The sequence below is a fragment of the Electrona antarctica genome, assembly GCF_951216825.1.
Source record: "Electrona antarctica genome assembly, chromosome: 18".
Classification (NCBI taxonomy): Eukaryota; Metazoa; Chordata; class Actinopteri; order Myctophiformes; family Myctophidae; genus Electrona; species Electrona antarctica.
In genome coordinates, this window is record NC_136799.1 from 34,625,939 (window position 1) to 34,650,713 (window position 24,775).

The window sequence follows — 24,775 nt, forward strand, 5'->3', positions numbered from 1 at the left end:
GCCTGTGTCTATATGCATTATAAACATAGTACTTATATATTGTAGGCAGAGGTGCCTACAATCGCGATCTACCAGTAGATCACAAAGGATATGTCACATGATATGTCCCTAAATAATAAATAATATTTAAAAATATATGTTTTGGGCATCTGCTACTTGAATTAAGGTGACTTGATTGATTGACAATAAAAGGGTCTGTCAGGTCAAACACAATATTTTGTTTTCAAGTCGAGAGTGTTGTGCGCACAAAATGTTGGTAGCATTACAAAGTTATATACAAAAAACCCTACCTATTCCATTTCTCCCACTCTATTTCCCATTCCAAGTGCGTTTGTTTTATATGTCACGCCAGCCCTGCTATTCCAAAGCCGCTTCAGATACTTAAACTATTTTCAGCAATGGCATAATATTATTTTTTTGGTGGGTATATCTTGTTGAGCTGGTCATTTTGAAAGTAGCTCTCGAGTCAATAAAGTGTGGGCACCCCTGTTGCAGGCTACTCTAATATGGTTATAAGTTATAACACTGCAGAATTATAATTATAAGCACTCATTATCATAATGCTTTATAATACTCACAGCATTTATAATGATAAGATATTATATAATAATAAGGTCAAGTATCATAATATTTCATAACTCCTGGTTACTAGGCCTACTCACAGACCTTTTCTTTTGGCCATGTATTGTAATTCGCATTATAGTTGTAATACAATATAAAAATCACACTCGTGTGAATTGAGGGGCACTCTTATCATCACACATCATCATACATCAGTGACATCACATTCCGTGCTCAGCCAATCAGCTGAGCACATTCCGAAACACACACACACACACACACACACACACACACACACACACACACACACACACACACACACACACACACACACACACACACACACACACACACACACCTGCAGTGCATAGGAGCACCCCTCAAAAAGTATATTCCATTATAATCACTGTTAAAATAAATTGTAGTGTGATTCTAAGCCACTATAAGTGGTCATTCTGTGCTTTAAGGTAAACAAAACAAAATTAATGACTTATTTGCAATGAGTTTCACGTTAAGTAGGCTAAGTCAGGTGAACATAACGTGTTCAACTTGCAAACCACGGTGTCCCATTGCAAGCTTGGGATGCAGGCCACCTGTGGCACTTCACGTCTGCTCACAGTCCGGACACGGTGGACAGTCAACACACAAAATAAGGCTTGGAGGCTTTGTGTTGTAACTGTGTCTACTGTCTACCACTGTGATCATTTTACCGCTGAACACGTTCAAATTATTTTGAGCTGCCATGTGAGTGGGATTATTTACTATGCTATTACCATACGCAAATTACACAATTAGTCTATATCACAAGGCAAATCATTATTATTGTCCCCAATTTCCACTTAATTATCCCATCTTTAGTATTTGATTCAGTAGGCCTAGATTTGTTTAGCCTATAAATATCATAATTATTTCCCCTCTTATGACGTAATAGATGGAAACAGTTTCAACTACCACAGAAAATGGATCACTGCTCAACCCTATTAAGTATTATATTTTTGAGGGGCGCCAAGCTGCGCCAGCCCCTCCTATACACAGGTTTAATGTTTGTCTTTAGTTCAATGTTTGTTTTGTAAACGCCATTGACAATGAAGGGAAAACTTACGTCATAATGTGCCTCATTACATCATATTGTCTCTTTATTGTTAATGGCGCTTAATGTTTGTGTTGGCACCGTTTGTTTTACATCACCATTACATCACCTAATCAACATGAGTTAGACTTTAATATATTAGCGCCCCTCACTTCACATGGGTGTGATTGTTTTAAGATGTAAAACCTGATAATGAGAATATTATTACAGTTGATCTGATTACAGATATGCTTTTTTAATGAAAACATTTATTTGAAAGTGTGTGTGTGTGTGTATTGTGGGATCTATCGTGCCTGTTTGGACTTGAAGCAAAACCAAAGGCAGCTTGGCAGGTGTGTGTTCTCTCAGTTCATCAGCACTTCCATCTGCACCAGCCGTGCGTTGGTGTCTCCAGGCATTCTGTAGGGGATCATTCCAGCGAAGGTGATCAGGGCTCTGGCTTGGCTACGTAGAACATCCCTCTCCTCTATGGTCCTCTGCCCTCGGCCCGATGTGCCCGACGGTGCTCTCTTCAGGCGCTTGTACTGTGTGTACAGGATATTCATGGTGGCCAGCAGCACCTCGGACAGGTTGTGACGCAACTCATCACTGAAGTTCCTGAAGGCGACCACTCTTTCCTCCACGCTGTCCGGACTGAGTGGAAGAATCTTCAAATGTTCCATCACGCCATAGGCTTTGTCGAGCTGTTTTGCGTGGTATTGATCAAAGAACCTCATCAGCTCCAGCAGCAGATGGAACGTGCTGTCCACAGACCTCTCTCCTGACACGCCCTGAGAGCAATACCTCTCTGAGATAGCCACAGCCATGTTTGTCAGCCTCTCTCTATTAGACTGAGGAGCGTTGACTTGGGCGATGACCGGACTCAACAACCGGTTGATCAGCTCTAGAACCTTGTCTGGATTCTTGGCCAGCTCATAGAGTTTAATAGCTTCCTCAAACAAGCCTTTGTTCTCTGCTTGTAGAGCCACTTTACCGATGATGCCTCTGGTGTCTTCACCGGTGAACTTATCTATCACTCCAGGCTTTCTGCTGCCATCCTTTTCTAGCTTCCCCAGCAGCATGTCAAACTCTCCGCTCTCGATGACGAGCTCACTGACACAGTGCATGAACATGTTCTCTCCCCGACTGTCCTTCTCATTGCGTAGGAAGTAGAAGTACTGCAGGGCTTCGCGTGGATCTGTGGACTCAAACTTGCGAATATATAGCATCAGCAAGCGGATGAAGTTGAGGCGACGCACCATGGGCGGATCGCCAGCCTCTTGACTCAGTAGCTGAGCGCTCTGGCCAGAAGGTTTGAGCAGCAGGCGGCGCTCGTACAGGACCAAGGCCACGTGCACGGCATGACTCCGCAGCCTTCTCGTCCGGAACAGGAAGGCAACGGCCGCCTCAAACTGAACTGTCAGGAAGAGCACCTGGAAATACAGGAAGGGCAGTTGTGCGGCAGAGAAATGAGACTCCCCGTAATCCTCCAGCAGTTGTTTCTGGAGCTGTGGCAGAGTCAATCTGTCCTGAGATCTGCTGGCATCATCATCAAAACACACTTGGTTTAACTTCAGCCACAAGTAGTTTTCAGTCTTGTCTGCCACTTCTCCATGGTTGTTGCTGATGTCACACTTCCCTATGAGACAGTAGACGGCTCTCTTATAGGGGTCAGTGCTGTTCCTCAGAACTCTGTGGTAGTTCAGTCGAAGCTTGTTCTCTGACTCTGGGGAGAGGCATCTGTCAGGGCTGTTCACGTACTCCTGGAACCAGGTCTTGAATTCTCCTAGCTGATGTTGAGCTCTGTTCACCACCTGCATGGCTGCCTTCAGGTCTCCACAGCGCATACAGAAGTAGATCACAGCCCACACTGGATGGCCCTCTACGTCGCCATCCTCCATGCCCGGGAGGAGTCCTGGTAGTTTAATATTGAGGAAGCTGCGGACAAGTTGGTACGTTCCGGGCACCCCTCCTAGTTGGGCCTGGTGGAGGTTCCCATACACTATCGTCAAGGTGTAGTTCTTATAACTGTCCTCCAGGAAGCTGAGTGCCTGGCGTATAAAGTTCATTTGCATGTCAACAGCCATGCGACTTCTCAGGGTGTCTTTTGCTGGCAGCACGTCTGTCATCTGTTTCACCGCCAACCACATCTCGGATACATTCCTGTCATCCAGACTGTCAGCTACAGATGCACACAGTTCTCCTAAATTAAGCTGGACATGGCTGTTCACAATCTTCTCATTGAAGATGTAGATCTGTCGGGCGTAAGCCACCTCCACACAGTCCAAGGAGCTCCTTCCTGGACCCACCACCTCGTTCACAAAGCTGGGCTCAGCTTCCTGACTGGAGTCCAGCTCATCCTCTCCTGCTCCCCGCAACGTGTGCAACATTCCCTGCTTCACCTGTTCCCATTGGACCAGCATTGATTCACGATGGTACTCTTCGGCTAATTGGAATGTCCTGTGGCGTGACTCCTCGATGGCTGACAGGAGGACGTTGTCTCTCTCATTCTTCAAGAAACCCTGTATATCAGTGTCTTTGATTGGCTCCAGAGGCTCAAATGTGGTGGGAGCACTCAGACTCTCCAACCTCTGAGAAAGGTGAAAGATGTCAAGTCCTCTGGAACCAAGAAGTATGGACGCTTTAATGTCGGCCGCGTCCTGTGAGGTGTGTGTCAGTGCATCTCGAGATCTAAGGCGCTCCCCGGCCTTCTGGATTTCCTTCAGGTTCCGCTCCACGCGTGGGAGCTCAGATGCAGCTTCTGTCTCTGCAGCCAGCTGCTCTGCCTGCTGCAGGAGCTCCTCAAAACCATCAGCATCCATTACTCTGGTATATCGTCCAGATGTATTGTCCTTATTCCAAGAATGGTGTGGCTTTAGAGCTTGTATTACCGTGGTGAATGAAAGATGTGGTTTGCAAAACGACTTAAATGAAGATGAAGCTTAAAAGAAAATGGAAATCAGCATGTGATGTCACTCATCTATGACATAGATGTGACTTAATGTGGGCAAGGTTCCAGGTCGATAGGCTACAAGCCCTTTTGACTTCCATTCTATATTTCCATTCTATACTTCCATATTTAAGTTAAATATTATATTTCAGAAAATATAAACACACACACACGCGCACACAAAAGTGAAGGTTAGTGCAGAATCGCTGAAAGGTTTTGTAGCAATTTATTTTGAACTAGAACTGCACTCTGTCGAGTGCCTACTTGCTTGTTGCACACAAGTAGGCCATAAATGGCCTACTAGCGCGCAAGTACTGTCGACCGCTACAAACTGTCAAATCTCAGCTTCTCTCTGAAAGAACGTTTGAAATATTGAATTATTAGGTTTAGCTATTTGCTACGTACCTAGTTTTTGGAGGTAAAAAAGTAGTATTGTGAAGTATGGTAAACATATATGTTGATCAGTGTCGGGTGGATTAAAGGAAATGCCTCTATGTATATGTACCGTATATGTAATTTGTAAGTTGATTAGCGGTATACTGTGGTTACTTTGTGCCCCGTTTGATGCGTATGTATCGTCCCAGCATATGACGTCAGGGTATAACTGGTATAACTAGCTCTTAATGATGACGTAATAAAGATGTGGATTAAAGGACCCAATGCCAGAGTGTAATTGGTTTTCGATGGTGACGTAAAGACGATATGTTTTAGTGTCGGGAGGATTAAAGGTAATGCCCCTATGTATATGTAATCTGGCACCACTGCCGTATCAGGCACAAGTAGTCATTACGTCATATGCTGGGACGGCGCATACGCATCGAACATCGCCCTGGACGAAACTAGTACTTGCGCGCTCTGCTTGCGCAAGTAACAAGGGAGGCGAGAATGGAATTAGTCATAGTTTGTGTTTTCTTTAAGTTTCCCTTTCCTTATATCCAGCTTTTGGTGTGTGTTCACAAACTTTGTCCTACACAAACATTAAACAATTTTACGTCATAGTGTAAATTGTCTATTTTACGTCATGATGTACAATGATAAGAGCGCCCCTCACTTCACACAGGTGTGATTTGTCTTTATATACCTAAGTCAGCATCAGTGTTATCTTATGAAAGAAAGAGAAGATACAAAAAGTAATTGTATCATGATTCTACTTTATTTGCACAACCCTGCCCTGCTTAAGGCAGGAGAGCCAACCAGTGATCTCTACATTAGCATGCTGTCACCTTCCCTGTCTTTTCTGTCATTCAGAAAAACAGGCTGGTGTGCGGGCACATGAACCCCCCTCACATCCACTGTAGCAATGTTAATTAGCAAGCACGGCATCCCACTGCTCCATCCCTACCCCAAATGCCTGACTGACATGTTATGTATTTAAATCCTTTCCATACATCCTTATTATAGGAGATGGACTTCCCATGCAAAGAGATGGAAATTGTCACCATCAATGTGGATGAACATAAAGACTAGAAATGATATGCAAATATTAATATTTTCCATAGAGATTTCTTAATGTTAATATAAACATATTGCACTGCATTTAATTTGAGGAAGGCATGAGACGTTCATGTCTATATTATCTGAGAACAGCTGTTTTTATATTCCAAAGGCAGAAATGATTTACTCTAAATGTAATGAAATTGAGTAAATATCCAAGTTCTTACATAAATACGTGGGCTCCTTATTGCTCATCTTTCTCATTCGTTGTGGCAAATTACACATAGCCTAAATAGCCTACGACCTTATTAAGCTACAGCCGTAGGAAAGTTAATTCAGTTAATTAAATTATTATTACTAGCTAAGGGTTTGTCATGTATTTTACTATCTCCTTTATTTTCAACATCAATCTTCCATGTCTTTGCTCTGTTATAGGTTGTTTGATGCTTTGGGCCCCTAGTGCCAATATTGTCATTGTTGATGAGGTAGTGCCCTCCTGTGGCTTGCAAGGGAAATTGCATCACAGAGCACCAGGGAATACAGCCGTCACACATGTTATGCCTAGGCTATAGTACGGTGAGAATTAAAATTCTATTAATCATGTGTAACATTTCATTGAACCAAACAGACTTTAAGAGAACAAAAAGACGTGCACCATATTCTAAAGAAAATACTGTGCTCTATTGAGTTTAACATTCTGTGTCAATTTGGCAACCAAGATAGTGGAGAAATGCTCATACTGAGGAATGATGAAACACGTATGCAACTGAATTATCAGACACTTTTGTTATGCTGTGACTACACAGCTCAGACATATGCAGTTGAAATCAAGTTGCAGAGAGTAAAAAGAGGAACTTTTCCATTGCACAAAAATACATCTGCATCACATTCTGTATATCATCACAAGTTAGAACTTAGATGTGATGATGCAAATCTTTTTCCAAATAGCCTCAGGGTCTCAGAGCATTACCTTTAATGGAATGACTCTTGGACAACATAGAGAAGCACTTGAATAACACAAGCTCATCATTAGCCTATTCTGGATTATGATTATACATGGAGAATGACATTTCTTTTCAAGGCTGTCATTTGAGCAGGGCTGAAGGCAGACATTCTACCACAAGAATACAAACTCGCTATACTGAAACGTTTTTAAAATAGGTTTATTCTTTGCAACGCAGCATTCGGATGATAATCAGTGCGTTCTATGGCCTGTGAACAGAATTCCTGCAGCAGACAAATGTATAGAACAAGCCCTTGTGTGAACTGAGGGCCCCACCCATGTTTACCAAGGAGGAATGTTTGTGGCAGCAGCTGTTAACAGAGCAACAGTCTCTACAGCAATGGGCACCGTCGTTCAGCTGAAATGTGTTAAGAGGAATGCTACTGTAGAACGTGGCTCAGTCCTTGAACCTGCATGGCAGTTATATTAACCGTTATTAGAAATATCAAGCCATTCAAGGACCTGTGTGTCCTGTCAGTGTCATGCTGCTGCTAATGGCTTCATACTGCCAAGTGTTTCTCTTCAGGACAGACCGGTGAAGAAAGAACCTCAGAAGTCCACCGTTAATGACAGTTTTGTGGCCCAGAGTTCATGTATACAGTATGTATTTTGACTCTTAACAAAAGCGTTGAGTGTCACTCACTTTGACCTTTTTAGCCGACAATGCAATTTGGACAAATGCTTAAAAGCTATAATTGGAACACTGCTCTCATCATGCTCACTAACCTATTCAATAAACTAGTGGTCAATTTCAACTACATATGGGCAGATTGGGCACAGTCCAGCAAGCCAACATTGCAAACAGCAGTGCACAGAATGGTCTCTGAATTCTTTATTTTCAATAGATTTGCACTTAACATCAGGGTTTTGGCCAATTTTATTCATCTATTCTACACACAACTGGATTAACAAATTTGGCATTGTGTGCGATAATATCATTTTCATGGAGCTGATGAGTGCAACCAAACAGCCCCAACTGTAATCCAGAGCTGTCAGCATTCCACAGTGATAGTAAGTTTGGCTTGGATCATTTATGGGAACGCTTTGGATTGGAAGGAGGGGTGGCAGCGAGAGAGCGAGAGACTGTTCCTTATATTTGGTATAATCATGCGATGCTTCTGTGACTGTGCCCAGGTTTAATGGTGTATAAATCATTGGATCAGACCCAGCAGGGGATAAAGCTAAGAACAGTGCAGATCGAACACAGTACATGTGAGTGTGGGGCAAAAAGAACCACATCGAACCTGCAGGTGTGGATTGACGTGCATGGGAGTACACTTCCATTCATTCTCTCTCTCTCTCAACACAGATGGAGAAGCCATTCATAACCAGTGTTTTACAGTACGTTCTTAACCCATTCAGGCCTGACGTCGAAATTAAAAAAAAAAAAGTGTTCTAAATCATGAAAATTTTCGGAAAGATTTGAGGCACATTTTAACGATTTTTCAAAAATAGCAGACCTACAAGTTCTATGAGCTTGTAGATCTGCTATTTTTCAATAGCTAAATTATAACATAATGTTTAAAACGCTAACGTGACATGGATGCGTTCCAGGTCTCAATGGATTAAGGGAAACCGCTTTGCCATTGTGCAAAAATGAATGGCATAATTCAGGATAAAGCACTATGGTGAGGAAAGTCGATGTATTTGAATACATTCATTGTCGAGTCACACGAGGGTGATTGTTGTGTTCTCACGGTTATGGTTGCAATCACAGGGGGGGGCATGAACTGTCTCCATGTTAGCAGAACAAGAAGTTTTAAGCACACCCACACAATCCAACCCACACAAACATACACATGATAGTTACACGAGAGAAAAAATATATATTAACATTTTCATTACAAAACAGTACAAGGGCCTCAGTGTAGTAAAATATCTCTTCCGACATAAAAATGCGAAGATCTTTTGTGTGAGTTAACATTTCATTATAAGTTTTGTTGTAGGCAAAACCATCTCCAACAAAATAGCTTTTCTCATGTAGCAAAAATATTCCCAATGTTTCAATGGGTCTGGAGGCACTGGAATACATCTCTGTAAAGAAACAAAAGGGGCTGTTGTTTTTGTGTTTTGTTCTCAAACGTCTGTTTACCAAGTGGACTGGCATCCACCACTGGATGCACAACATGGATGCCATTAATGTCTCAGGGCTGAGGGCCCAATCGGGAGTATTTTACTCGTTAGCCATTAACCTCTGTGGACTCCATGGGCCTTCCTCCCAGCCAACAGTCCAGCTGTCTGGCTCTGTAAAAACCATGTGTGTCAGACCCAACAGGAACCAGACTACAAATGCACACGCACATTCTCTCTTCCGCTTCTCAGCAGACCCCAAACTACACCTGTTCAGACTAAGGATTTATGGCAAGTAGTGAAAACAGCTCACTCCTACTAGGACCCTCATCCCGTGGCCCTATGATATGAGGCGAGCGGCCCAAGACAAGCCAACTCTAAAACTGGGGTGAAAAGCAGCTTGTTGGCAGAACAGTTGGAACTTGGAACAACAGTTAATTCACTTTGGAGGAGGCTGCCATGTGTGGTGCAGTGTGTTTAACATGTTTGAATCCAACAGGGGCCGTCCATACAGCCAGAGGACGGCCCAGATAAAAGCACTACGTAACGGACCTCTGAAGGTTCCTCTCCCCCGAACCTCAGCACACAAACCATGTGCAGAATCCACAGTATATGAGGAGCCTTGATGGGATTCACTCCTTTCCACAGTTGGGCAAAAAAAAAGAAAAAAAAAGAAATCATAAGAGAAAGCACAAAATAATCTTAACAGTTTCACAGCATGTCGGCATTGCTGCCTAATCTCTTCCCAAGAGCAGAACCCCAGTCTCAGTCAATGGGGCCCTGGAAGATGAGCTTGGCACAGCCCTGGGTGAGGTTGAGCTGGGTGGCACAGAACGGACAGGCGGCGTGGAAGGCGTGGGTACCGTGAGGTAGCGGGATCTCGGACCAGTACTTGGTCGACTTCTCCGAGCACACGTGTCCGCACGGTACGAAGGCATGCGTGGGCGCGCCCGTGTCCACATAGAAGGCGGGCTCGCAGCCCAACCACAGCGGCACATAGGGCCCCACCGTCCGGCACATGGGGCACTCCCGCTGGGCGTTGGGCTCCTGTTCCGAACGATGGCCCCAGTTGTGGTAGCCGTGCACGTGGCCACAGGCCAGGTAGACCCAGGGCTGCTTGTCCTCCAGAGAGGAAAGGGCGCGGCTGCGCTGCATGCTGGGAAAGGCCAGGGTGTTGAGACCCACAGGACACTGGGGACGTGCCGCGTTGATCTCCTGCCGCAAAGCCTCCAGGTGTTTCTGGGTGGGTGTGTGGAAGAGGCCATCGGCTGTGCGCCACAACAGGGTAGCTCCACACAGGTCCACCAGGGAACCATCCTGCAGCACGTTGCTCTCATTCTCCACCTGCAGGGGGCAATGTAGCGTTTAGACATTTCACTCCAGTGGGACAATAAATATAATGTGATTTACTTTAAGTCTAGTGCCGTCTGGTATATCATGACATCGCAAAACAGTAATCGAGAGTTTGTGTGTTCTGTCATTCTTAAGTTTCATCACAGCCCCAGAAGTATCTAATTGAAGACACATATAATGTGTATGAGAGAGATGGAGGGGGACTACTAACCAGTTTGCCGCGGGTTTGTGCCGATCGAGTCTCTCTCAGAGTGTATACGTCCCCGCACACGGAGATCTCCCTCCAAACACCGGGCTTGGACTCCTCTGTGAACCCACCCCTGGGGTGCATCACCAACACGCCGTTGGTCGTCAACCCGTCCATGTGGCCATCTGGGTTCTTCCACTTGGCAGCTTTTTCCTGCGAGTGAGACGGAGCAAAGTCACAAGTCACAAACTGACATGTTAGCATTCCTCTTTTCACATGATATAGCCACTGCAAAAAAAAGGGGTGGCATGTACAGGTATGTACAATATGAGATAATTGTATCGGTAGGAGTTGGGCTGGAAGACGTGGCTTTTGGTCGTCTGGAACGGGGGTAGGGCGTGCTCCGCTGTGTCAGCTTGGACCGTGCGCGAGTCTGTGTCTACATGGCCCCATGTGCTTAAAAGCTATAATATGACACAGCTGCGTCCTCAGGTCTAAATGGGTTAACCCCAACCAAGTGCTGTGTTCTACTGTTAAACGCTATATACATAGTAATCGTAGTATGTTGTGCCAAGGTTTTGGGGGGGAAAAGCGCATGCTAATCATTTCATCCATTGACCACACACAAGCGTATAGCCTATACGTGCGCATGCCACGCAGGGAATAATAATGGTACTGTAAAACTATTTATTATATTTGTTTTGTTGCATGTACTCTATGGACCCCCTGTGTGTCTGGAATTTAGTTTGAATTGAATTATGACTAAACCTATAACCACAACCTCAGTAAAACCCAAGACTAACACTAACCTCAGGATTAAGGTTAGGTTTAGGCATAGTTTTACTAACCATAACCTCAGTAAAGCCATGCCTAACCCTAATCTTAATCCTAAACATAACCTCAGTAAAACTATGCCGAAACCTACCCTTAATCCAAACCATAACATCAGTGAAAAAAAAACTATGCCTAAACCCAACCAATAAAATAAAAATGGTTCTGTCCACCATGGGATTTGATCCTGGGGGATTGGATTCATAGCCAAGCCTCGCTAGTCATCAAGCAACCAAGGTCACTGCTCCACTGGCGTTTTGAATGATATTTGAAGGTGTAACCAGTGACGTTTCAGAAGTCCAGTGAAGGCGGTGCTTTAACCCTTCCAGCGGGGCTCGTCCTAAAACAAGTGGTCCCCAACTCCTACGGATACAATATTAGTGTACAGTATATGAATAATTACCCCGAGAAAGATATTTTTGGAAGAGTCAAAGCCAGCTGCAAAGATGCGGGCGGTGAAGGGCGGAGCTCGCTCACAGACCACTCTGCAGGCGAAGCGGGAGATGGTGCTTTGAGTGATGGGAGCTTCCTCTCCCTCTTGTCCCCCCGACACCGTGTCCGTCACTACAAAGTCTATAGGGCTCTCTGTGGAACGTCCAATCTGTGGAACCATGCAGAAATTAAGTTAACCAGTGATTCTCTTTATTTAATTATATACATATATACAGACAGACAGACACACACACACACACACACACACACACACACACACACAGTACACGCAGTAACGGTCGCCGGGATCGGAACCCGCGACACAATGTCAGGCAGCCTAGGTGCCTGGACCACTACGCCAGCGGTCCAGGCCTACAGCAGCGATTCTCAACCTTTTTCATTTCAAGGACCCCCAGTTTGATATGAATTAGGCCACAGACGTGGCTCCATTTGATATGATTTTCTATCCCTGGGACCCAAATAGTGTTCATTTAACTGAGCGGGTCCACTGATTACCACAGTCTACACCAGTCACCACTCTGATGACGACAAGGCCACACTTTGTTACACTTTGCAGAAAATGTGGCTCGTAAAAATAATAACGTGAACCACACATGTGCAAGGACGTAAAAAGTCCAAACGTTATGGGCGATGAGAATTGGTCTTCTGTGTTCACTAATGGGCTGTATGAAAAACGTATAAAGGCCTATTTGTTCTTAGTATTCCTCCCAAGGCATTTGTTTCTTCTGAAGACACATAAGGTTTTCTACTAAATGGAACCCATTTCAAAAGTCCATATAGATTTCAGGCTTTTTTTTTGTCATTTCCTTTATAGTTTTTGGTCAAAACTTTTGTCCTTGACCCTCTCACTGCCCCTCTTTTAATCGTCTCCCCTTCTCCGCCGTGTGTCTGCGTTTCTGTTGACTTAGTAGCGTTCACAGACACATGGACACAATAAAGGCCTGAATGTGAAGCACGTGTCTGCAGCAAGTAACTTCACTCTGCTGGGAGAGGAGCCGTCTCTTTGCTGTACATTCAGTTTAATGCTAGGGGGGCCTTTAGAATGGCTTACAGTACACACACAGACAGAGCACTTGCGCTCACAGGGGGAGGAACGTATAACACTTATGATAGAAAATATCAGAGATATATATATATAATGTGAATTGTAAAACAAAAGCTAATCTTGAAAGGTGTAGCAGAGATCGTTGTACCACTAACCTGAAACATGTCTGTATCTTTGTCATGACAGTACTCGACCACTACCGTCTGGTTCCTGGACAGGGTGTAGGAGATACTGTGCTGGCCTTTGCAGTTCACAGCCTGGAACACAACAAAGTAAGTCACTGCATGTTGTTATTGTTCACACACTATGCTTAAACAAACAGCCCGAGTATAAACGACGACGACAACAACAACAGGGTCTGTTTATTTTCGTCGTCTTGTCTGTGTTGTTGCCATTATGAAATCAGGAGGAAACCATGTGACAAGAGTCTGTTCCTTCAAATGCTGGACCATGCAGCCACAGAGCGTCAACAGGTTTACAAATGGGAAGTAGCTAAATGCATTCTGCAAGCGGAATCACAGACGAGGAAAAGAGAAAGAGAAAGAAAGCTCTTGTTATATTACTGGATGGAAAACAAAAAGGTTCCAGCCAGGAATTCCTGGAATGGGAGTTTCAGGAGCATTATGTTCCTGTGAAGTAACACTCCTATGACAGTGACCATAACACACACACAGGCTTGGCCATCGGCTCAGCTCAGAGAATGTGTGGCGGGGTGTGTACGTGTGTGTTCTGGATTGGAGCCAATCGGGCCCCGGCGCACATAGACACTTTTCCACATGCCATTGCCATCCCACTGTAATCTGTGATTTCCATTTCCCTAAACATCTCCCCTCTCCGTCATGATCGTCATCATGTGTGTTTTGGGTAGAGAGAGGGAAAATGGGTCATCGCTTGCAGCCTCCGCTGCCATATTCTGCAGTAACATCAGAGGCAAACAGACGTCGTCAGCTGGTGTAGCGGAGCGTGCATCTAAACTGTATCGCATAACGCCTTGACTCATCCACCTGTTTGACAATCAGCACCCAAAAACTCTTGAAATGGACCCAGTGAGAAAGTTAAGAAACATGTCCATAGCAAAGGAAATAAAATATGTATATATTATACATATATCTCTGTATGTATAAGATATATATCTGTATATATGATATGTAATATATCTACTGTATGTATACAGTAGATCAAGAATGGAGATTAGAGGACAGAGACAGGATTTGAATAGGAGGCTGGCAGTGCCAGAGACCATGAGAGCTCCAGTCATTATGTCATTATGTGCCATGAGCAACAGTGTGTGTACAGACATGTGACTGGTGCTTGTTTCACCCTCTCAGTTATCAGACAGTGTTTTCAGCTCATTTGCATGAGACAGCGGCATTGTGGGAAGGAACCCAGGGTGGACAGGCTCCAAGACAGTAGAGGATAATTTATAAAAAGGTTTCTTTCAATGTCACCTTCTGTTTGTATGAATTCAACAGTAGCTTAAACTTATAGAATCAGCAAGGGAGGAGGAAGGCATGTTTCCAAACAGGCTGCTCTCACTGCTTGCTTCTAAAGGACTGCTATTTTAGACTATGTGTACACAGCTGGGAGTAGAGGGTTGGCCAACTGCAACAACATGTTCCTTCGTTTACCCTCCTGGTCCAGGGCCTGGCAACAGTGTGACAGAAGGAAGCGGAGGTGAAGAGGAAGGTCAAGTCAGACCCACACCTCTAGCCCACAGATACATCACCAAGGAATTTGCTGGAGGTTGGCTACCACGAGCAAATGCCCAGACAATAATTTGTTTATCACATAACCAAAGCCTTATTTAGTTAATGAGGAGAAAGCATTTGATCAACGAAGTCAGCGGAGTTCCTTTCATAGCGAGAACTGAAACCCTAACTGCCGATGAGCATCGTTGCCACCGGCGTCTGAAGGGGAATAACACCTAACAAATAATGTTTAATGATGTTACGCAATTGCGGGTGCTTGTGATTAGGTGACTGAAGTATGTTGCATGTCCATTTACCAGTTATCAGCCCTAGGGCTGATATCAGCTATCTCAGTCTTTTCATCACTCTTCTCACCCAGCACAAATAAAGGCTGGGTATGTGATAAAGTGCACTATTCATTATGGTGTGTTACACCCCTAGTACAGCAAGGCCCAGTACAACATTACTTATAGGCCAGACCATGTGAGAAATAATTCCTAAGAAAACCTACATAAGCTAATATGTACTGTAGAATCAATGCAACCTTCTGCACACTCTCATCTGTGTTTGATTGGCACAAAGCACAGTCTAAACACAGAAAAATCTCAAGCAGATATTATTGTCAGGTTCCATTATGCGAGAGTAACCTGAACCCAAGGGCCCTGGGCCAGGGACAAAACTGTGTCTGAAATATTGGACGCAGAGGTGCAGATGTAAGCATGGCCCTTTGGCTTGTTTGGCAGTTTTTGCTAGGTAACCAGAGGATGGAATGCAAGCGGACAGACGAGTTATACTGGCCTGGGCGGTTTCTGGCAGGCACTCTATCTGCCACAGAGCAAAGCTAAGAGGCCTGGCTACGTTATGCAGCCATTGTACTGGAAATGTCAACACTGAGGTCCACCAAGAAAACAGTAGTTAGCTTGAACTCAACATTGCTTCTAAGACACAAATAAACCTAATGTTTTGCAGCCACCACCACGCAAAAGTCTCATGATCATTTTATTTAGCGTTTGCTCTTGGAGTGACTGTTTACACGGCCCTTTGTATCCCTGTTGACATGAAAACCGTTTGACAGCATATTAACCAGAGGGCAATTGTTTCACAGAACAACAAATCCATTCTTTACCTTGCTGGCCTGTGGTGTGTTGAGGATGTGTACGGTGCTTGGCTTAACACCGTTAGCTTTGGTCCTCCTGTATAGGGCGAATCTGCTTTTCCTTCTACCCCGATCTCCATTGGGCAGCGAGCCATTGTACCTGTCAGACACAGAGGTAGGAGAGAAACATCAGCACATTCTAACCACAGATCATTCCGTTTGGTTGTGTGACACAAGGACAGTGGAAGTAAAGACTAACATCATTATCAGTGGTCATTTGAGGAGGCTTGTGCTTCAATTCCAAAAGTATGTCAAGCTTAACAATAACTACTACAGAAGAGGATCAGCTCAGATCCACAGACACTGTCGAGAGACATGTATAAAATACATCTCTTTGTAATGATCTGGATGTGATTTCAGGCAGAATTCCCAGAGCTTAGAGGAAAAGCTACAGTATCATTTTTAACATTTAGATTAGAACTCTGTGAGACAGTTTTTTTCCCCCCAAAATTGTTTGGAATTGAGTGGAATAGTTCGTTTGGCATATCCATATTTTATTACAACTCGTAGAGACTGGCGAGACTAAAAACAAATAGCAGAACCATTAAACCATAACTCTATGGGGGGGTTGGGACCAAAACAAAGCAACGCTGAATTGTTTTTAATTTTTTATCATCCGGTCTAAACCATGCCTAGACCGGAACACATTTAGGAACACAGACCAGGCTTTCCTCCGAGCCCGAGGTGGAAAGTCTGGTGCTCACCTTAGCACCACCCACCTGAACTGAAGCCACACCCACAGCTGTTTGTCTATGATAATGGTGGAGGGGTTATGGGAGGGGATGATTTTAGTGTGTCTGTGGTGTATTTCGATTGGGCCTTTTGACTCAAAGGCTTTCAGCTTTCAGGAAGAAACCAAAAATACACAGGAGGGAAGACATATTTGAATATTATAACCACACCTGGGGGTCTATTAATTAGAGTAATGTTAACTCCATAGACACAAAACTATGGCACTCCATCATTAAGGTGACTTATTTCCTTGAGTTACTTTGATAAATCATGTCATTTTCCGCATTGTAATGCAGTGGCTGCTTCATGGCAAAAGTTACTGTAAAACAACAATCTTTGGCCTGGGCCGTGGCTCAGCGGTCCAGGCACCTTGGCTGGTAATCCAGTCTGGCAGTGTGCCGCGGGTTCAACTCCCGATCCCGACGGCCTTTACTGCATGTCATCCCCCCATCTCTCTCCCATTTCCTGTCAGCCTACTGTCTGTCCCTCCATAAAAAATAAAGGCGAAAGCCACAAAATAAGAAAAAAAGATCACACCCGTGTGAACTGAGCGGTGCAAGGTCTTATATAGCCTGATCAGCTGTGGTCTGACGTATGTCAGTGACCATAGTAACCATGCTCATTGTTTTGGGTCCCATGTACAGGTACACACACGTACAGGTACACACATACATAGACACATAGATACAGACAAAGCTGGTTGTTGGAGTGGTTTGCACCACTCAAAAACAACAATCTTTTTGAGAAGACAACCAGCATGGTAAAAATAAATAAAATGGTGTCAGAATACTCGGTGGAGCAGCACACTTCCATTCAGTGAAGTTAACCCGAATTGACCATGGTTTCCCCTTATAGATCAAAATTAGTGGTGTGTGATATCACAATATTAGATTGTGAACGAGATTAAAATGTCTCCATGATCTTCCTTTACAGAGACATTCTAATGTTATACATACTGTGATTGAGTGCAGGTTCTATTAGTTATTGCAGTTCTATATTTAATGGGTGATGCCGTCCAAACGCAACGCGCAGGGTAACGGTGGGGCAGCACCATTCACTGATTTAAGAGGGAACATTCTCTGCATTGACGATGACGCACCGCTGACAGACGCCCGGCGGCTGCAGGGGAGCCCCAAACCTTACAAAATGAAGGTTTGCACGTTGGATGGATATCATGGATTGGCAACACAACAAACCTTTTCAACCACCTCAAGTCCTCAACTAACAAGGGCTATTGCCCAGTACGTCTCACTCCCTTTCCCGTTAATCCTTCATAAATAATACAATTGGTAAGTTCATCCTCTTGGGCACAATTTGTGTTTGGGAATGTGTTGGGGGATTATGTTGTGGGATATTATGTTGCGTCATGGTGATTTCACTGATTTGTTACTTTTTGAGCGGTGCACACCGCTCCAATAACTGGCCGTGTGTCTCTATGTATGAATTTATGTATGTCTGTCTGTTTAGAGTAGCAACAGCTGCAAATTTGCAATACCGCTGGGTGACCTAAAGTGGCACTGAGCTGCCTAAAGGACTACAGACAGTACAGCTGTTGAGCTTCACACTGACCACTATAGTGTGTACACACACACACACACAGTCGTGGGGTGAAAATAGTTGATCTACCAGCCTAGGTCACATGTGATGCATTGTGAGCTTGTAGACCTTCTATTTTGCCGTGTGACACTATCGTATGATAAAATCGGGCTAAAACTAAGCTTGGCTGACGGGCATTGAAAACAAAGATGCCGTTATACAGAGGTATTATGAGGGGTGGAGCTGAAATCATGGTTTGATGACAACACTGTAGTGTAGTATATAGACTGGTGTCATCTGGTTTGATTTCAACACCACCCAAAAAAATCATAACTCTGATATGTTGAAAAAAAGAAAAAAAAGGCTCATTACACAATTCAGTAAAACATAATTCTCAGAATGTTTACAGGTTTTCAGCCATGCCATTTATAATGTGTTCAGAAACATATCAATGAACTTCCTTTACAGTGTCATTAATCTGGGGTCATTTCACATTGAAAATACTATTTTTAATGTGATTAAAGATAAAATAGCATATGTGTAATGTACTTTTAATGTTTTAAACGTGCCTCTAAGTTTGTCTGATTCCCTTCACCTATCCCTTCCTTGTGGATTAGACTCATTTGATTTGGACACTAACAGTTGCACCGTCTGTTGTACAAACCATTTCCCTCTACATAGCTTCTTCAGGTCCTGATGGCTGCAGCCCACGACTAAAGCCCAACACACACCGTCTGTGAAGCGGGTGCACAGCACAGTATTGCCGCGCGTCATAGCCGCACAGCAACACCCACAGGACGCGGCGCGCTACCGCGCGGCTGGCCAGCCACGCCCACGGATTCCCGGATGGAGGCCGCACGGCAACGCCTGGAAAATAGAACAGCAGCGTATCGGAGCGACCGACGAGGCGTGAACGTGCGCCAGACGCCGCCGGTGTGGGATAGGTTCATTGAAAATAACGGAGGCGGCTGTTTTGACGCGCGGCGTTCACAGACGGTGTGTGTTGGGCTTACCACAGTGCTGAGTATGCAACACAGCCTGGCAATCAGTCTCAGAGGAGCACACTTTGAGATGTCTTCTTTTTGTTACCCTGTAGGGCTATGTTTTTTTATTAATTAAGGAAATGTGTCTTTGTAGGAATGCCTATACCGGTATATGAAAAAGAACTGCAATAAGATTGTGGAGCTTGTATTTTTGCCATTGCTCACCACAAATTGAAATGTCATCAGTTTGGGCTGTTTTCTAAGTGTTCCCTTAATTTTATACTAGCTGTGTAGGCTAGTTGGTTACAAAATCACTGTTTCTTTAAAAATTAGTTGCAGTGCACATCGCTATTAATTACACCAAAACATTGCAGCCTTTTCTGAAGCAGCTTTGTGCTCGTTGCATCACTGGAAGTACATTTCTCCCCATTAGAAACTGAAAGCGTCACCTTGGATTATTCTCGTTATTATTATTACATAATGCACGTTGGTGCTTGTCGTGGTTTCAGCAAGGCAGCTCTGCATAAACTACAGTTGTTCCATGTGGTCCCATAATATACATCACAGGCAGGAGCAGGATTTAGGATGTGCGTCAGGTTCCCCACCTCACTGACGAATCTGGGTGGAGCTCTGATTCACATGGCTAAAGCTCAACCGTGCCTGGAAACTCCAGGGACTCGTTCAAAGTAAATACAAAGCACACCTGAAAGTTTGGTCCATTTTGTTGGTCCTTTCACACTGTTGCTTCCCATACCCTCCCTGTCAAACTTTTCTTCCAGTTGGCGGTGAATGGAGGAGACCCTTCCGGTCTGACCGACCCTCTCCCTATCCACCAGCTGGTTACTACAGCTGGGACACCCCATGCTCTGCTCCAATCCAACACACAGGCCTTCTGTTACACTCCCTCTCCACACATAACCACAGTGCGTTGAACTGACTCACACTTTATGCAATGGTAAATGAGGCATCAAAGACTTCATGAGGTCAGGCTTATATGCCAATATTATTCCCCCCATCATGAAAAAAAGAATGAACTCTACCAACCGCTAAATAATCCAATATGTCTGCCAAACCTTTGAACATAAAAACACAAACGGCACAGACCACAGCTTCTTCCTGCTCCTAACCCACCTCCCTCTTATAGGCTCTTAAGGCTGGGCCACCTGTCCCCTGTCTCCACACGGCTGGCCAGGCAAGGAAACACATGGTCCCAGTCAGCAGAAAGCAGAGAGCCGGCCTGGAGGACAACCCACCCACAGAGACCTGTATATGATCATATCCATGAGAAGACGATAACTGATAGATATAATACAAAGTGATGATGCTAAGTCTGCGACATGTGTGAGCTTACAGATACATTTTGTTGTGTGGGTTAGTCCCGTGTAAGAAAATCCACAGAATTTCTTTTGACCGTATCGTTTGGCCTTAATCGTCGTTAAGTTAGTGGGAGGGGCCTATTTTACAAAAAATGCCACAAATCATGAACCAAACGTCCAATCCACCCCAAATTTGAATCACATGTCCTGGGTGATGGCATCAACACAGAGCCAAAATCAATTCCATTTTCATCCATAGGGGGCGCCGCAAATGCAAAAAAATTAACCATTTGTTGCAAAAACATGATTTTTGTGGGATAAATCCCCTCCGAATTACTTCCATATAATCACAGGGGTGACTTGACATTGTAATTGGCTAGCAAAATTAGTGGGAGGAGCCTATGTACGCGTTTGCGGCAACCACACGCTGCAATTTTTCACCACACTTTGCATTGTATCGCTAGTTTGGTTGGGACAGGCTCTATAGAAACTGCCTCCAACTAATTGCAATCTCTTCCCTTTCCCTTTTGACCTGTGCCAGACAGACAGCAGATTTACCTTCCAATCCCCAGCAGGGATTAGAGGCTTGCGACTATCATCACCTGTCCTCCAGGTTTGCGCTACATAAGTCAAAAAGTCATGCCAACTGGAGAGGATAGCAGAGGGAGATATGATTACTAGTCTACTGTCAAGTGCTAAGTCTCATTGTGAATGACAGAGAGGCTACAGAGGACAGAATCAAAGGAGTCTTAAAGAGTATTGCAGATGTGACTGGGGGTCAGACCAACCATTGTACACAAGAGTTCAAGCCGGACTAGGTGGATTTCAGCACACAATAAACGTGCCTTCTTTCAGTGCTTTGGCCTTGCTCTGTGCATTATTTACATCTCATCTATGTCTATGACAGATTTGTTGTAGATGGTTATCTGTGTTCATCAGGGTGGAAGACATGACCCCAAGTTGGTCTTCTCCACATCCTTTTACCATTGGTTCTTGAGGGTGCGATGTACAAACTTCATATCAATAGGATCAGTCTCCCCAAGCCACAATGAACAGAGGTAGTAGGGAGAGGCAGAGACTGGGTCTGGAACTCTGGATCAATCCATCCATTCATTCATTCCCAGGGTACCCACTCACGCAGCCTGCTCACTGCCCCAGTGCCAGACCAAATGCTGCCAGGCAGAGCCAGGGAGGAGCCATGGAGGCACAAAAGCCACCTTTGGTCATGGAAAACAAACCATTGAGAGAATGGCTACTCAAACAACCTTTGTTTCCATTATACTATAGGCTATCTTGTCCACCATCAGCATTAATCCTAGAGGATGTGATGACATGGCAGTGTTTCTACATGCAGTGTGATCAAAATATACAGTCCGCCCTATAGTTTCTCCTGCGAGAAAGCGGTGCAAAGGCAAAAGCATCAACTTCCATCACCCCACACTTTCAACGTTGGGGGTAATAAGCAGTCAGCACTTTTACGCCTTGTAATAATGATGTGACCATGTCTGTGAGTCTGTGGGAGGACGCCCATTGCTTAGTAATAATATCAAGCTTTCATGTTAACAAACGCCCAGTTCATTTAATTCTTTCAATAACCACATTAACTCTAGCATCCATGTTTTGGGAACAATTTGCTCAACTTTGTAAAAAAAATCTTCAAGAATAGAGAAAAAGCAGATCTGTCTATTTCGCTACTAGTCATCATATAATGAAGTATTTATATATGACTTAAGTGCTAAGATATTAATGCACCCAATTCAATGCATTCTATCATCAATATAATTCACATAAACTGAACATGGCTGATGAATATTTACATACCCTAATTCATGTATAATAATCACACCTTTCCAATCAAAGTAATCTGACAAGTTTCTTCAGAAGCATTTAATAGTTGTGCCTGAATGGTGAAAGAAGTAAAACACTTGTCCACTCATTGTGTTACACAGTAGTCCCAAACTGCCTATATTGGGATGCTCATTACATCTGCCTTTCTTCAGCCTAAAGCCTTATTTAGACCTCACACAAGTGTTGCCATTCATTGCCATTTTATTTATCAGTGTATTAACTTTGATGACATTTATAAACATGGCTTAATTGGGCATATCCACACAGATGTTGGAGGCTGTAGATTAATTGAATTCAATAAAGACAAGGATAAACTGGTATATTAAAGAAAATTGAGTTGTCCTCCCTACATAACCTTTACAGAAATCAACATTAGAACAAGACAATGTGATACTTCTAAATGTCCTGTCTGTCCTGGCCATTGTATAATATGCTGTTTTTATGAAAAAACATTAACAACTTTTGAAATGAAAGCCCTGCCCCAAGCGAATCTTATGCATGTTTGTGCACCACCTTGCGTGTGTACCTCAAACATAAAATTAAACCCTTATGCTCTTTATAGAAACATCTGCCATGTCAGCTTTGGAGAAACATATTGTAGCAAATCTTTTTAGTGAGTGTGCGTGAGAGATTTGTTATTAAAAGAAAATCTGTGGTCTTAATTCTCGCTCTAGATTAGGACCTACAGATAGACCTGTGGTGACTGACTGGTCTGTCTGTCTGTCTGTCTCTGGGTCCAGGACTCCAGGCCTACAGATAGACCTGTGGTCTGTCTGTCTCTGGGTCCAGGACTCCAGGTCTACAGATAGACCTGTGGTCTGTCTGTCTCTGGGTCCAGGTCTACAGGTCTACAGATAGACCTGTGGTCTGTCTATCTCTGGGTCCAGGTCTACAGATAGACCTGTGGTCTGTCTGTCTCTGGGTCCAGGACTCCAGGCCTACAGATAGACCTGTGGTGACTGACTGGTCTGTCTGTCTCTGGGTCCAGGACTCCAGGCCTACAGATAGACCTGTGGTGACTGACTGGTCTGTCTGTCTCTGGGTCCAGGACTCCAGGCCTACAGATAGACCTGTGGTCTGTCTGTCTCTGGGCCCAGGACTCCAGGCCTACAGATAGACCTGTGGTCTGTCTATCTCTGGGTCCAGGCCTTAAGATAGACCTGTGGTGACTGGTCTGTCTGTCTCTGGGTCCAGGACTCCAGGCCTACAGATAGACCTGTGGTGACTGGTCTGTCTGTCTGTGTCCAGGACTCCAGGCCTACAGATAGACCTGTGGTCTGCCTATCTCTGGGTCCAGGCCTACAGATAGACCTGCAACCTTTCCGTCTGTCTGTCTGGGTCCTAGTCTACAGATAGACCTGTACTGTCTCTATACGTCCTGGCCCCAAAGTGCCAAACAGATAGCTCTACATTAAAGTGTGCAGAGTGCAGTAGACTGAGAGCTGGGGGAGGGGGCCATCACCACTTCCGAATTCCTCAAACTCCACGAACCCAACTTTAGGTAGGAAAGTACGCACTGCGCAGCAGCAGCAGTCAGTCATGGTGGAGGAACAATGTAAGAATGTGTTTATCCATAATACTGAAAACAAACAACAAACTAAGTGCAGTTATTTTGGTACAAAGCTATGTTTTAATGGATGGCCATTTTGCCTTTATATCTTGTGCCTGGGTAAATGTAATGAAACACTGTTAATACCAGCTCGGGAAATGGAAACACACTTGTTATTGCGCACGTGTCTGGTTTGTTGAGTAACGTGAGCACTCGGTCAGATTTTGCGGAGTCTACGTTGTCTCTCGTCGTACAGAATAGAATAACCGTGGAGTTGGCTTTGGGAAGATGATGGTGCCATTACACTGATTAAAGTTTACGCAGTACTAGTCTTCTAAAAAAACCTTAGTCGCCAAAGGGGGCATCGCTTGCTGAAACAACAATACGTTGCGTTGTTGTTGGCGTCTAGATCTGTTCCTTTCGGCAAGCGACAACGTCGTACTACTAAAGAGATTTAAAAATATAACTTCTATCTATGGAGGGCCTCTCGTAAAAACTTTATATTGAGACAGACAGACACACGCTATAGGTTTCATCAGCTATGGAAGTGACTTTAAAGTAGCCGCTGCATACGCCACAGCTAGACACCATTATTTGTTAGACTTACGTTACTTACCCTAATACCACCAGCTCCCCGTATTTCACCGGGTCTTTAGACGGGGCGCAGTACTCCTCCTGGCTTGAAGAAAACATGGAGCTTCTGGCTTGCTTCAGTGTGTCTCAGTCTGAATGTGCTCGAAAATCACACGGAACACCCCTCAGAAAACACAGGAAGCCGGCATTTCTGGCAGTAATATCCAGTCGCATAGGTGTATATTACGACGAAAGTCCACTTTCCTGTTGGATCAACTGATCACAAAGTTGTTTAACGTGACATAGCGCTTTAGCGAGACATTAATTGAGCTATATCACAACTTGGCGGTTGAATCCGCTCTGAACTAAGCAGTAAGCACAGACACAAACAGCGAGATGGGGGGGGCGGACTGTACCATTCACTTCTTCTGCACTTTG

General features: G+C 44.3%; 2 protein-coding genes across 2 annotated transcripts; both read right to left on the reverse strand.

The window, feature by feature from the left end:
• Window positions 1–1,995: 1,995 nt before the first annotated feature.
• Window positions 1,996–4,452, reverse strand: LOC306942216 (nuclear pore complex protein Nup93-like; the record flags this gene model as incomplete). Its single annotated transcript, XM_079527994.1, has 1 exon — window positions 1,996–4,452. One exon carries the CDS (start codon window positions 4,450–4,452, stop codon window positions 1,996–1,998), a length of 2,457 nt encoding a protein of 818 aa, XP_079384120.1.
• A 1,174-nt stretch (window positions 4,453–5,626) lies between these two features.
• Window positions 5,627–24,775, reverse strand: peli2 (pellino E3 ubiquitin protein ligase family member 2). The gene is made up of 6 exons (XM_079527207.1): window positions 24,381–24,775; window positions 15,771–15,900; window positions 13,112–13,213; window positions 11,862–12,059; window positions 10,652–10,840; window positions 5,627–10,431 (listed from the first exon to the last, which is right to left on the reverse strand). Exons 1-6 carry the CDS (start codon window positions 24,455–24,457, stop codon window positions 9,853–9,855), a joined length of 1,275 nt encoding a protein of 424 aa, XP_079383333.1. The 5' UTR covers window positions 24,458–24,775; the 3' UTR covers window positions 5,627–9,852.

Bases quoted from the DNA above. Each gene is read 5' to 3' on its own strand.
- peli2 (XM_079527207.1), bottom strand. From the start codon at position 24,457: ATGTTTTCTTCAAGCCAGGAGGAGTACTGCGCCCCGTCTAAAGACCCG. The intron at 12,060-13,111 runs GTTAGTGGTACA...ATGGTTCCACAG, and splicing joins AAGATACAGACATGTTTCAG to ATTGGACGTTCCACAGAGAG. The intron at 10,841-11,861 runs GTAATTATTCAT...TCTCACTCGCAG, and splicing joins CCAAAAATATCTTTCTCGGG to GAAAAAGCTGCCAAGTGGAA.